General features: G+C 43.1%; 1 protein-coding gene across 13 annotated transcripts in view; it reads left to right on the top strand.

Moving 5' to 3' along the window:
• Positions 1 to 13,267, top strand: part of PTPRM (protein tyrosine phosphatase receptor type M) — a 484,682-nt gene that overhangs the window by 195,411 nt on the left and 276,004 nt on the right. For all 13 annotated transcript variants that reach the window (XM_040550056.1, XM_040550055.1, XM_040550065.1 and 10 more), the window contains exon 7: positions 10,501 to 10,794. In XM_040550056.1, coding sequence (XP_040405990.1) covers positions 10,501 to 10,794 — 294 coding nt within the window. The remainder of the gene's footprint in view (positions 1 to 10,500; positions 10,795 to 13,267) is intronic.

Here is a 13,267-nt window from a genome sequence, read left to right as displayed (position 1 = left end):
AAGATATTTTTTCCTACCTGTTCACTCTCCCTTCCTCCTTCACCACCCTCTTATCCCCCGAGCTAGTTACGGTAGCTCTCCAAGATGTTGAATATCCTTGGGATACTCAGACCAGCATGTTCTTGTTGTTATGTCTCCTGAATGCGCTTCAGGTTTTGTTTAAGGTTAAACAACTTCTTAGGAATCTCATCCGGAGATCTGTCTTGAGGCGGGATATTTGCGAGTGGCAGGGAGTGTGGGAGGATATGGGCAGGTTTCTAGGGCAGTGGGCACCTCCAGTGTTTTGGACATTCACCCCTGAACAACTGCAAAATCCTAAAAAACTGGTAGAATGCTTGAAAAAAAGGTGTCATGACTCTGGCAGTTCCAAAGTGACACAAATCACTGTGGCGTGCTGGGGTCTGGCTTGTGCCTATCGAGCTGCAATTGATGCTACTATCAACCTAGTGACAGACCCTGCGGCCGTTCCAGTCCCGGCTCCTGCAGCCGCTCCAGCTCCCGCAGCCGTCCCGGCTCCAGCTCCCGCAGCCGTTCCGGCTCCAGCTCCCGCAGCCGTTCCAGCTCCAGCTCCCGCAGCTGTCCCGGCTCCAGCTCCCGCAGCCGTTCCAGCTCCCGCAGCCGTTCCAGCTCCCGCAGCTGTCCCGGCTCCAGCTCCCGCAGCCGTTCCGGCTCCAGCTCCCGCAGCTGTCCCGGCTCCAGCTCCCGCAGCCGTTCCAGCTCCCGCAGCCGTCCCGGCTCCAGCTCCCGCAGCCATTCCCACTCCTGTGGCTGGGTCAGAGAAACGAACTGTAGCAGTGCAAGTTGCCCCTGCAGAGGGTACTCCAACCCCTGTGGCAGACCCTGTGGCTGGGTCAGAGAAACGAACTGTAGCAGTGCAAGTTGCCCCTGCAGAGGGTACTCCAACCCCTGTGGCAGACCCTGTGGCTGGGTCGGAGAAACGAACTGTAGCAGTGCAAGTTGCCCCTGCAGAGGGTACTCCAACCCCTGTGGCAGACCCTGTGGCTGGGTCGGAGAAACGAACTGTAGCAGTGCAAGTTGACCCTGCAGAGGGTATTCCAATCCCTGTGGCAGACCCTGTGGCTGGGTCGGAGAGGCGAGCTGTAGCAGTGCAAGTTGCCCCTGTAGAAAAGGTGAAAAAATGGTATAGAGACGCAGGTCGTTTAGAACGCAGAAAGTCTTCTGCTAAGTCTGGGTCTGGAGAAGACGAGGCTGGGCCATCAAGTGTGCAGGAGGATGAAGATGAGGATGAGGATGTCAGTAAGTCAACAGTAACTACCCGAACCCTATACCAGCGTGAGCTACGAGATGTGCGAAAAGATTTTGGTCGCTGTATAGGTGAGCAGCTTGTCACCTGGCTGCTCCGGTGCTGGGACACTGGAGCCAATGGTGTGAAATTAGAGGGCAGGGAAGCCAAGCGGTTGGGATCCCTTGCTAGAGATGCAAGCATTGACAAAGCAATTGGAGATGGAGCACGATCTCACAGCCTCTGGAGGCGTCTCCTGTTAGCTGTGAAGGGAAGGTATCCCTACAAGGAAGAACTTGTATGTGTACCAGTCAAGTGGACCACCATGGAGAAGGGAATTCAGTACCTGAGGGAATTAGCCGTACGGGAAGTAATTTATAAGGACTTAAACGATGCACAAACATCCACAGATCCAGATGAAGTCCAGTGTACTCGACCCATATGGCGGAAGTTTGTACGGAATGCACCATCAACATGGGCCAGCACATTGGCAATAATAACCTGGAAAAACGGTGAAGATCCCACAGTGGGTGACATGGCTAAACAACTCCGGGAGTACGAAGGAAATCTCTCCTCTTCCCTACAGGCCTGCGTCTCGGCTGTGGAGAAACTCTCTGAAGAGTTCCACCAACTTAAAGAGAATTTATGTTCCCCCCCACCTGAACGAACCAGTGGCCACCAACTAAAAGAGAATACTTTGGAGAAACTTTTTGAAGAGGTCCAGCAACTTAAAGAGAGTGTATTTTCTTCCCCACCTGTACAAACCAGCGTCTCAGCTATTAGGGGTAAACGTGCATCCATGCAAAGAAGACAATATGGTGGGTATACACCCCGCACCACCCTGTGGTTTTACCTACGTGACCATGGAGAGGACATGAGAAAATGGGATGGAAAATCTACTGAGACCCTAGAGGCACGGGTACGTGAGTTGCAAAAGAAAACAATTGGGAGAAAGGGGTTCTCTGAAAAGTTTGCTGCTCCAACTTCTAGCAGGCAGTCCTTTAAACACAGAAATGAAGATTCTGACCAGGACTAGAGGGGCCCTGCCTCCAGCCAGGGGGAGGAAAGGGACAACCGAGTTTATTGGACTGTGTGGATTCGATGGCCTGGCACGTCTGACGCACAGAAGTATAAGGCTTTAGTAGACACCGGTGCACAATGTACTCTAATGCCATCCAGCTGTAAAGGGCCAGAGCCCATCTGTATTTATGGCGTGACAGGGGGATCCCAGCAGTTAACTGTATTGGAAGCTGAAGTGAGTCTAACCGGAAATGAGTGGCAAAAGCACCGTATTGTGACTGGCCCGGATGCTCCGTGCATCCTTGGCATAGACTATCTTAGAAGAGGATATTTCAAGGACCCAAAAGGGTTCCGCTGGGCTTTTGGCATAGCTGCCTTAGAGACAGAGAACATTAAACAGTTGTCTACCTTGCCCGGTCTCTCAGAGGACCCTTCTGTTGTGGGGTTGCTGAGGGTTGAAGAACAGCAAGTGCCAATCGCTACCACAACTGTGCACCGGCGGCAATATCGCACCAACCGAGACTCCCTGATTCCCATCCACGAGCTAATTCGTCAACTGGAGAGCCAAGGAGTGATCAGCAAGACCCATTCACCTTTTAATAGTCCCATATGGCCAGTGCGAAAGTCTAATGGTGAGTGGAGACTAACAGTGGACTATCGTGGCCTGAACGAAGTCACGCCACCACTGAGTGCTGCAGTGCCGGACATGCTAGAACTCCAGTACGAACTGGAATCAAAGGCAGCCAAGTGGTATGCCACAATTGATATTGCTAATGCATTTTTCTCCATCCCTCTAGCAGCAGAGTGCAGGCCACAGTTTGCTTTCACTTGGAGGGGAGTCCAATATACTTGGAATCGGCTGCCCCAGGGGTGGAAACATAGCCCTACCATTTGCCATGGTCTGATCCAGTCTGCGCTGGAGCAGGGGGAGGCTCCTGAACACCTGCAGTACATCGATGACATCATTGTGTGGGGTGACACTGCAGAGGAAGTTTTCAAGAAAGGGAAGAAAATAGTCCAAATCCTTCTGAAGGCCGGTTTTGCCATAAAACAAAATAAAGTTAAAGGACCTGCACGAGAGATCCAGTTTTTAGGAATAAAATGGCAAGATGGACGTCGTCAAATCCCAGTGGATGTGATCAACAAAATAACAGCTATGTCTCCACCAACTAGCAAGAAGGAAACACAAACTTTCCTAGGTGTCGTGGGGTTTTGGAGAATGCATATTCCAAATTACAGTCTGATTGTAAACCCGCTCTACCAAGTAACTCGTAAGAAGAATGCTTTTGAATGGGGCCCTGAGCAACGACAAGCCTTTGAACAAATTAAACAAGAAATAGTTCATGCAGTAGCCCTTGGGCCAGTCCGAACAGGACCAGATGTAAAGAATGTGCTCTACACCGCAGCCGGGGAGAATGGCCCCACCTGGAGCCTCTGGCAGAAAGAACCTGGGGAAACTCGAGGTCGACCCCTGGGGTTTTGGAGTCGGGGATACAGAGGATCTGAGGCCCGCTATACTCCAACCGAAAAGGAGATATTGGCAGCATATGAGGGAGTTCGATCTGCTTCGGAAGTGGTCGGTACTGAAGCGCAGCTCCTCCTGGCACCCCGACTGCCGGTACTGGGTTGGATGTTCAGAGGAAGGGTCCCCTCTACACATCATGCAACTGATGCTACATGGAGCAAGTGGGTTGCACTGATTACTCAGCGGGCTCGAATAGGAAACCCCAGTCGCCCAGGAATCCTGGAAGTGATTATGGACTGGCCAGAAGGCAAGTACTTTGGGATATCGTCAGAGGAGGAGGTAGTCCGTGCTGAAGAAGCCCCACTGTACAACAAGCTACCAGAAAATGAGAAGAAATATGCCCTGTTCACTGATGGGTCCTGTCGTATTGTGGGAAAGCATCGGAGATGGAAAGCTGCTGTATGGAGTCCTACACGACGAGTTGCAGAAGCTGCTGAGGGAGAAGGTGAATCGAGTCAGTTTGCAGAAGTGAAAGCCGTTCAGCTGGCCTTAGATATTGCTGAACGAGAAAAGTGGCCAGTTCTCTATCTCTATACTGATTCATGGATGGTAGCAAATGCCCTGTGGGGGTGGCTACAACAATGGAAGCAGAACAACTGGGAACGCCGGGGCAAACCCATCTGGGCTGCTGCATTGTGGCAAGATATTGCTGCCCGGGTAGAGAACCTGGTTGTAAAGGTACGCCATGTAGATGCTCATGTGCCCAAGAATCGGGCTACTGAAGAACATCAAAACAACCAGCAGGTGGATCAGGCTGCTAAGATTGAAGTGGCTCAGGTGGACCTGGACTGGCAACATAAAGGTGAATTATTTATAGCCCGATGGGCCCATGACACCTCAGGCCATCAAGGTAGAGATGCAACATACAGATGGGCTCGTGACCGAGGGGTGGACCTGACCATGGACACTATAGCACAGGTTATTCATGATTGTGAAACATGTGCTGCAATTAAACAAGCCAAACGGTCAAAGCCTCTCTGGTATGGAGGACGATGGCTGAAATACAAATATGGAGAGGCCTGGCAGATTGATTACATCACACTCCCCCAAACCCGCAACGGCAAGCGCCACGTACTTACAATGGTGGAAGCAACCACCGGATGGCTGGAAACATATCCTGTGCCCCATGCCACCGCCCGGAACACTATCCTGGGCCTTGAAAAGCAAGTCCTATGGCGACATGGCACCCCAGAAAGAATTGAGTCAGACAATGGGACTCATTTCCGAAACAACCTTATAGACACTTGGGCCAAAGAACATGGTATTGAGTGGGTGTATCACATCCCTTATCATGCACCAGCCTCCGGGAAAGTTGAACGATACAATGGACTGTTAAAGACTACACTGAAAGCAATGGGTGCTGGGACATTCAAAAATTGGGAAACACATCTGGCAAAGGCCACCTGGTTAGTCAATACTAGAGGATCTGCCAACCGAGCTGGACCTGCCCAATCAAACCTGTTACGCACTGTAGAAGGGGATAAAGTTCCTGTAGTGCACGTAAGAAACATGCTGGGTAAGACAGTCTGGGCTACTCCCGCCTCAGGAAAAGGCAAGCCCATTCGTGGGATTGCTTTTGCTCGGGGACCTGGATGCACTTGGTGGGTAATGCAAGAGAATGGGGAGGTCCGGTGTGTACCTCAAGGGGACCTAATACTGGGTGAGAATAGCCCATGAGTTGAATTATAATATGTTAATTATCATATAACACTGTATGTCACCGCTACCATGGTTGCTATATATCATAGATGAAAATGGTGATTAATTAGAAAGTATTGGAAAGAGTGTAACCTGAGCATGACATAAATGGTATGGAATAAGGGGTGGATATCTGTCCTGGTTTCAGTTAGGACAGAGTTAATTTTCCTCCTAGTAGCTGGCAGGGTGCTATGTTTTGGATTAGGATGAGAAGAGCGCTGATAACATGCTGATGTTTTAATTGTTGTAGAGCAGTGCTTACACCAAGCCAAGGACTTTTCAGCCTCTCTCTGTCCTGCTAGCGAGCAGGCTAGGGATGCAGCAGGAGCTGGGAGGGGACAGACCCAGGACAGCTGACCCAAACTGGCCAAAGGGGTATTCCATACCATCTGACGTCATGCTGAACAATATATAGGGGTGGCTAGCCGGGGTGGGGGGGTGGCCGGCTGCTCGGGGATAGGCTGGGCATCGGTCAACGGGTGGTGAGCAATTGCATTGTGCATCACTTATTTCGTACACATTATTACTATTAATACTATTATTATTATTATTATTGTTGTTATTCTTTTCCCTGTCTTAATAAACTGTCTTTATCTCAACTCACAGGCTTCACTTTCCCGTTTCTCTCCCCCATCCCGGAGAGGGAGGGGGGAGGGTGAGCGAACGGCTGTGTGGTGTTTGACTGCCAGCCGGGCTAAACCACAACAAGGCATTAGGGAGAAGCTTGGTTAGAAGGACAGAAACAGACTGAGCTTTTAGATACAGCCTAGGTCAACAGATAATAAACCTGGATGGGAGTTCAGAGATATTTGGAATGGGAGAATGGTGACTGGGGTGTGGAGAGAAAACAAAAAATGAGCAAGGGCGAGAATAGGAAGGATGGATGGGTTCAGACTGCTCGGGTGGGCAGATGAGCTTAGAGTGAGAGCAGCACAGACGTAGATGCCACTGGCTTAAAGCAGAGAGCTGGTGGCTCGGGAGTGGACACGTCAGCGATTGGGTTTGGGAGGATTCAGGTCTGGGGAAGGGAACAGTTTGTGCCTAGTTAAGGATGGATACTGCTAACAATAATCCAGGGTTTAGCAGGGTATTTGCTAATGTCCAACTGATTAGATTGTACCTGCAAAGTACACTTGCTTTCCAAAGGACCAGAATAATTTGCTTGGTCTGAAGATGAGCACAACTATGTATATAGATGAGCATAGCAAGATATGTAGTTATGTATATATATAGTAGTACGTACAAAGCTGTTTAGTTGATTTCAAGACTATAAAATAATAATGATTAGTTTAATAATTCTAATAATTAGGTAAGAAGTTATTAATGTGGACATAGCATCAGAGATTGATACCGTATCTTTACCATTTCATGTATTCATGATGTGCTGAACAGTATTGCATGGGATTACCATGACATTCTTTAACAGCCACTGTTTAATTAAAATTAGCTTGCAAGATAAATATTTCTTCCCTTTTCCCTCTAAATGTAGCATGGTTCTACTCTCCCTTTTTCTTCAATAAAATAATAATAATAATAAATGTTATTGCTACTATTAGAGTAGAAATTTTCATTTTTTCAAGTGAGCTGTTCTGTGCCACAGACAAGAAATGTCTGTTTTTGTTTTTTTATAAATCAGTCAAATCTCAAAGATTTACATTATCTTCACTGGCATCTCTATGTGGATATCTTTCCCCTCCCTATTAAAATTTTAAAAGAACTGCAAAACATAAAGTTGTTAGGATCTTACAGAAAATGTTTGGGAAATCTCTATAATTTAAAGCACAAAGCAAAGTAAATAAAGGAGGTGCTGTTTCAACGATGTTTGCAATTAATGTTACAGTGCATAGGAACAAAAAGTTTATATGTGTGTATGGCTACGTTTGTATTTATCTTCTGCATAAGAGAAGGGCTGCTCCTTATCATGAGGCTTTGTCTTTTTCACGTGTTTACTGTAACTGGTCAAGTTAACGTAGGGTGACATTAGAACATCTGCCTAAAACCTTCTGTTATCTGCAGTCATTGGAGTTAGACATCTGCCTTGGCAAGGTGGCCGGTATTTTCTTTCCGTGAGGGATTTCGCCCATTGCCGTTGATCACGGACTTCAAGAGGAGGTCACCTGTCTGTCTAAAAAGCATTAAATGTGAATTTATGTATAAACTTCCTTTTTTATTTTTTGAGTTAACATTCCATTTAAAAGCCTATCTAAAAGGTTGTACAGTACTAAACAGCTCTTTTTACTTCTGTTTCCAAAGAGATCTGCAAGGAAGAACTCTTTAAACTAAACCATCATCCTAAAGTACCACTGCTACAAACTTGTTTCTGCAATCACTTGAAATTCCTTCTCTGAATGTACTTGGATACAGAGTCACAGATCTATTGAACCATTTTTATAACAGTATTAATGGGAAAAGAATTTTCAATGGTATTTATTTGAGACTACCTCAGTGTCCACAATAAAACTGCTCTCAGTGAAAGATGGCGGTGCTGCAGTGTGATACTTACCTGATTAAGTGATTCTAATTTCTCTGTAAAAAAGCAAAACAAACAAACAAACCCACTAATTCTGACTAAAGGAAGAATAATTGAATAAGCCAGAAGAAGAGCTTTCTTTTCTGAGTCATGAAATCAGCTCATTGTATTTGGTAGTGCACCTTTTTGGATTAAAGTGTATGCTTAACTCCTGGACTCGTGTTTTTAACCAGTAACTTAATAACAAGCATCCTATTTATAATGAAAGGTTCATTCTGCGTAACCTTGATCTCCAATAAGAACATTAACACTTCCAGTATTAAACTGCAGCGTACGCCAGCTTTGCTGAAATCATGCAGCTTGAATTAACCTTTTGCACTTTGGCCACAAAGGAATAAAAAATATGCCCCAAGGGATAAAAAGACAATAAAATACTGTCTATTTCGAGTACTTGTAATACTTTGAATGAATTGGTGTAACCACTAACCTTAGTGACCTAACTCCTGAGTTCGCATTTTGAATGGCACTTCCAACAGCCTTTAGTAGCATTTGAAACTTGAAAGTAATTAACTGTTCTTTCAGCATGGCTAAGTAAATGCCTTAGGATGCTCTATAAAAGTTCCATTTCACGTCTTGGTTCACAAAACGGCCTAATGATTTAAATTGATGCTAAATCATTTTGAGTCAAGTCAGAACTGTTTCCAGGCATACTAACGCTGTATGAAGCCATAGTTTATACAGTTCAGGAACACTAGTTTCAATCAAACTGCTGTATGTGCCTAACCAAGAGATGACATCAGTTTACCATATATTTCTACTGATGTGAAACAGTGGCTTCACTACTGATTTGAAAATGCAAACGATATTCCTCTCTTCTGTATGCACTTCTATGCCAATCAGTAACGACTAGTAGACGTCTTTGGAGACATATCTGATTGTTGCCAACTGTATCGTGTTCTTCATAATGGTGATCAGTTAGTTTTATGAAGATGAAAATACACAGTGTAGAGACCTGTATTTGCGATTTTGTGATCTCAGGATTCAGCAATTGTTAGCAGATTGCGTAGTTTAAAGTTTATATAAAAAGGAACGGTGCTAATTAGAAACACCACTGGTCTGTGAGGATCATAGGTGATCTTCAATATACTTAGTGCTCTGTGAGTTGAGTGCTCTTTCTGTAAGTGAGGAAAAAAGAAAAAGAAGGTAGCATATGTAGGATAATTACATGTTTGTTAAAATAGCAATTCTACTATTTCTTGGGAAATATTAATACTTATTTCCAGAGTTCCTTTCTCCCCCTGTGCCTCATTCTCTTTCCTTTAAGTCTGACTTTGAAGTCCTTGGGAAAATGATGAAATATATGAATTCAGCTTCTTTTCTGTTTGACTACCTATATCTCAACATTTGTGGGAATGGTTAGCAGGAGAGGATAAATCTGAATCTACAGCTTAGGGAAGACAGATGTTCTACTTTTCATTAAGTATTCTGTGCAGCCTTAAGAAGGTGGCAGTGTTTGCTGATAGATATGTTAAGAATATTGGATCAAACACTGCCTTATTACAACAGCATGGTTTCATTCTGCTTGAATATATTTAACCAATGGGAAGGCAAATTTTATGCAGATGTGATGCTTGAAACAGCAGAGTAATTCTGTGGTTAATCAGTAGGAAAAAAATGAATGTGTTATTTAGCTTTAAAAAGAGATGATGTCTGCAAATTATTTCTGCAGTCCAACTCAAAATTACATGTCCATTGCTTAATAAATAAAAAAGTAGTTTTAAAATCTTACTCACTTTTAATATCTTTAGAATGCAAACGCGAGATCACATAAATGCTCTCTTAGTGCAACAGAATACTTCTGGATGTTAGTGAAAATAAGCTATTGCAAGAAATAGACAGGCTCATAATAAAGACTAAAGAGTTCCCCCAGCTCTTATCTAGAAGCTCTTTCTGTTTAACCAGGATACAGGACTTTGAAAAATACTATATTTTTTTGGCTTACACAGAAATCTGAAAGCTGAATATTGCAGTCCATGAGAAGAAAAAATACTTTTTATTTTCAGACAGAAGTTACTGTTCTATGTCTAAGAATAGACTGAAGTATCAATTTTAACTTTTTAAAATTAATTGTTATTAATTAAATTGTTATTAATTAAATGTTAATTTTGAGTAGACTATATATTTACATCCAGGAAGAACTGTATTTTGATAAGAAAACCTGAGATCAGCTTTCATTTTAAATTGGAAGTTAAAAGATGTCATTTAATATCAAGTGAATAGGAAAACTCTAGTCACACCCAGTTTGAAGTTACTCAGCAGAGAACATAAGCTTCAGGTTAAAATCACTAGGTGCTTAAACAGAAGACTTTGCGTATTGCATTTTTTTGGAAATAAGTTAATCTGTAGTGATAATTTCTTCATATCTGTATTTTTATGCAGACTTCAGCTCTAATATAGCCTGAAATCCATTGTTGTTTGAATATTTTAGAAGCAGAAAAATACCTGTATAATAATTGCTGCTTTTTGTAACTTACTGTGCCCCAGAGCCACCAGTTCCCATTGCTCCACCTCAGCTGTCCTCAGTTGGTGCGACATACTTGTGGATACAGTTGAACGCCAATTCCATTAATGGAGATGGACCCATTATTCAAAGGGAAGTCGAGTATCGAACTTCAAGTGGAAGCTGGTATGACATACAACCTGTGGACTCCACGAGCTATAAGATTGGGCACCTGGATCCTGACACAGAGTATGAGATCAGTGTGTTACTTACAAGACCAGGTGAAGGAGGAACGGGATCTCCTGGCCCAGCTCTAAAAACAAGAACAAAATGTGCTGGTGAGTACTCAAAAGCGACTGGAAATGTTTCAAGCATATGTCTAGGGTTGAAAATGTAAGTTATTTTAGTAGCAGTCTTTACTATCTACCTTAAACCAGCAGGCTTCAGGAGTTAAGACTGAATGCTTTTAAGTATAACATCTCAGCATTTGCCAGAATGATTTAAATCATACCTGTTCATGCCTTAAGGTGGTCAGCATAGCGTGCTGCATAGATGAGTGACTTTTGCTTTCAGGTATGCTGTATTCCACTGAACACTCTCCATTTCATTAAACCCTGCTCTCGTTAGTGTATGCTTGGGATGTTTTTTTTTTTGTTTTTTTTTTTTCCCTTCTTTTTTGGCTGCTGTTCCAAGATCGGGAATAATTTTGTTTGGTTTGGATAAAGTTTCTTTTTCCTTTTTCCAGTGTCAGGTATATCGTACTTGTAGATAAAGTGGAAAAAGATCCTGTGTAACAGCAAATGTAGTCATGGTTATGACTCAATTAGCAGATAAGGTTTAGCTGAGGACTGCTTTCTTGAGTGACTGACAGCATGTCTTTTCATTAAATGAGATAGTGTGATTTGTCATGTTGTATAGCAGTCTTGGCTCCTATTTTGGATGCTATAATTAATAGTGCTGACCTCTGACTGTAAAAAGATACAAAGAAGACCTATTGTACAAAAAACAATTGCACAGTAATCTTCAGGAAGAGTGGCAGTGATATTAATTTGGGATGCAGCTGCTCAAAAAATAATAGAGTATATTGTGACCTGGATTTAAATTTTTTTTTTTGTCATTAGTGTTTCCCCCCAATATTTTGAATCTTCTTTCTGCTGCTGTAGAGCTGGTAGAAGATAGTCAGAAGTGTACCTAGAAGTGTGACTAAGCAAATGGTATTTGCTTATTGATTCTAATATTTTAAAGAACTGATTGGTGTTGTTTGCCTTTTTAACAGTACCAGGAAAAATTATATATTTCAGCAGAAATAATGATGTATTTCCATTGCATATGCCAGTAAAGTTAGTTTTCATAAAGTCACTTGGCCATCTACCAGTGGCTGAGTGGCATTCAGTTGAACAAATTGGTGTGATGCCAAATACAGAGTAAAAAATGGTTGCTGTCAGAATCACAGTGTTATGTTTTGAAGATGCAAGCTTATATAAGTCGTAACTATATGATTTTTTTTCTTCCTCACATTGTTGGAAATTTAATGAAAAATACTAAGTGGCAGTACACAATGGTGAACTGTTTAATATTTGTAAGGTTTTCTTTATTAGACTAAGATAACAGTTTAGTCAAAACTGGGGCATAAAAATTAATTAGAGTTCCCTTCAGGAGTGTTTCTAGGTCACTATGCCTTTCATAATAATGTAAAATTTTCTGTCTAGACAAGGTATGTATATATTTAGTACAGAAGTACTTCAAGCATTTTAAAATTAAACCAGTTTTTCTCATAGCTTGGTTATGTGCTTATCCAATGAGGTAATGTAACATCAGGTTCTGTGTAAGTGAGCCTGTTTGCACTGAAGGGTTAGAGACTGTGGTGGATTGATACCAGCCAGCCAAGCACCCACACAGCCACTCGCTCAGTCACCTCTGTCTGGGGACAGGGAGAAGATAAAGTCAGGCGAGAAGACCTATGGATTGATGTAAAGGTAGTTTGATAGGCGAAGCAAAAGCTGTGTGTGCAAGCAAAGCAAATAAGGAATTTATTCACTATTTCACATCAGCAGGCAGATTTTTAGCTACATAGTGGAAAGCAGGGCCTCAGCACACTAAATGGTTACTTGGGAAATGTCATAATCATGAACATCCCCCCTTCCTCCTCCTTTCCTTGAGCTTTTATTGCTGACCATGGCATCCTTACAATGGGATATCCCTTTCCAATTTGGGTCAGCTGTCCCAACTGTGTCCCCTCCCCAACTCTTGCCTACTCGCTGCAGGAGAGGGGCGGGAAAAGTAGGAAGCCTGGACAAGGAAATTAACTCTGTCCCAGCGAGACCCAGTACAGAGAAAGAAATCCAGAATGTTAGTTGTATTTAAGAACATCATATGCTTTCTAGTCGTTTCAGTGGTACGTACTGTTGAGTATTAAAACATGCATTCGATCTCATAAAACACAGCATACTGGAAGTATTTTATTCCCTGGTAAAGTCTCGTAATACATCAGCATTATTTGTGTTTTCATTAAGCTAAACAGTAACCTTCTCAAATTAAAAGCAGAAAGTGATGTCTGACTGAAAAATTTAAATTGAATGATGATATTAAATCTGTCTCTACAAATTGCCTTTTTTATAGCAGAAGATACTGCTTTGAAGGTGTAGTGGTTATTGGTTAACTGTTAGCAAGTGACATGCTAATAACTGGCCCGAGGGGTTAAAGAGAGATGCTGATAAACTAATGACGGTATAATTAAGCTGGGTAGGAGTAAAATAATGCCAGTCTCCAAAGCATACCATAGAATTAATAAAACAGGAGTCTTTAAGAGAA

This window comes from Cygnus olor, chromosome 2 (assembly GCF_009769625.2).
Source record: "Cygnus olor isolate bCygOlo1 chromosome 2, bCygOlo1.pri.v2, whole genome shotgun sequence".
NCBI classification, from domain to species: Eukaryota; Metazoa; Chordata; class Aves; order Anseriformes; family Anatidae; genus Cygnus; species Cygnus olor.
The sequence above is the reverse complement of the archived record's forward strand: the minus strand, read 5'-3'. Positions and strand labels throughout refer to the sequence as shown.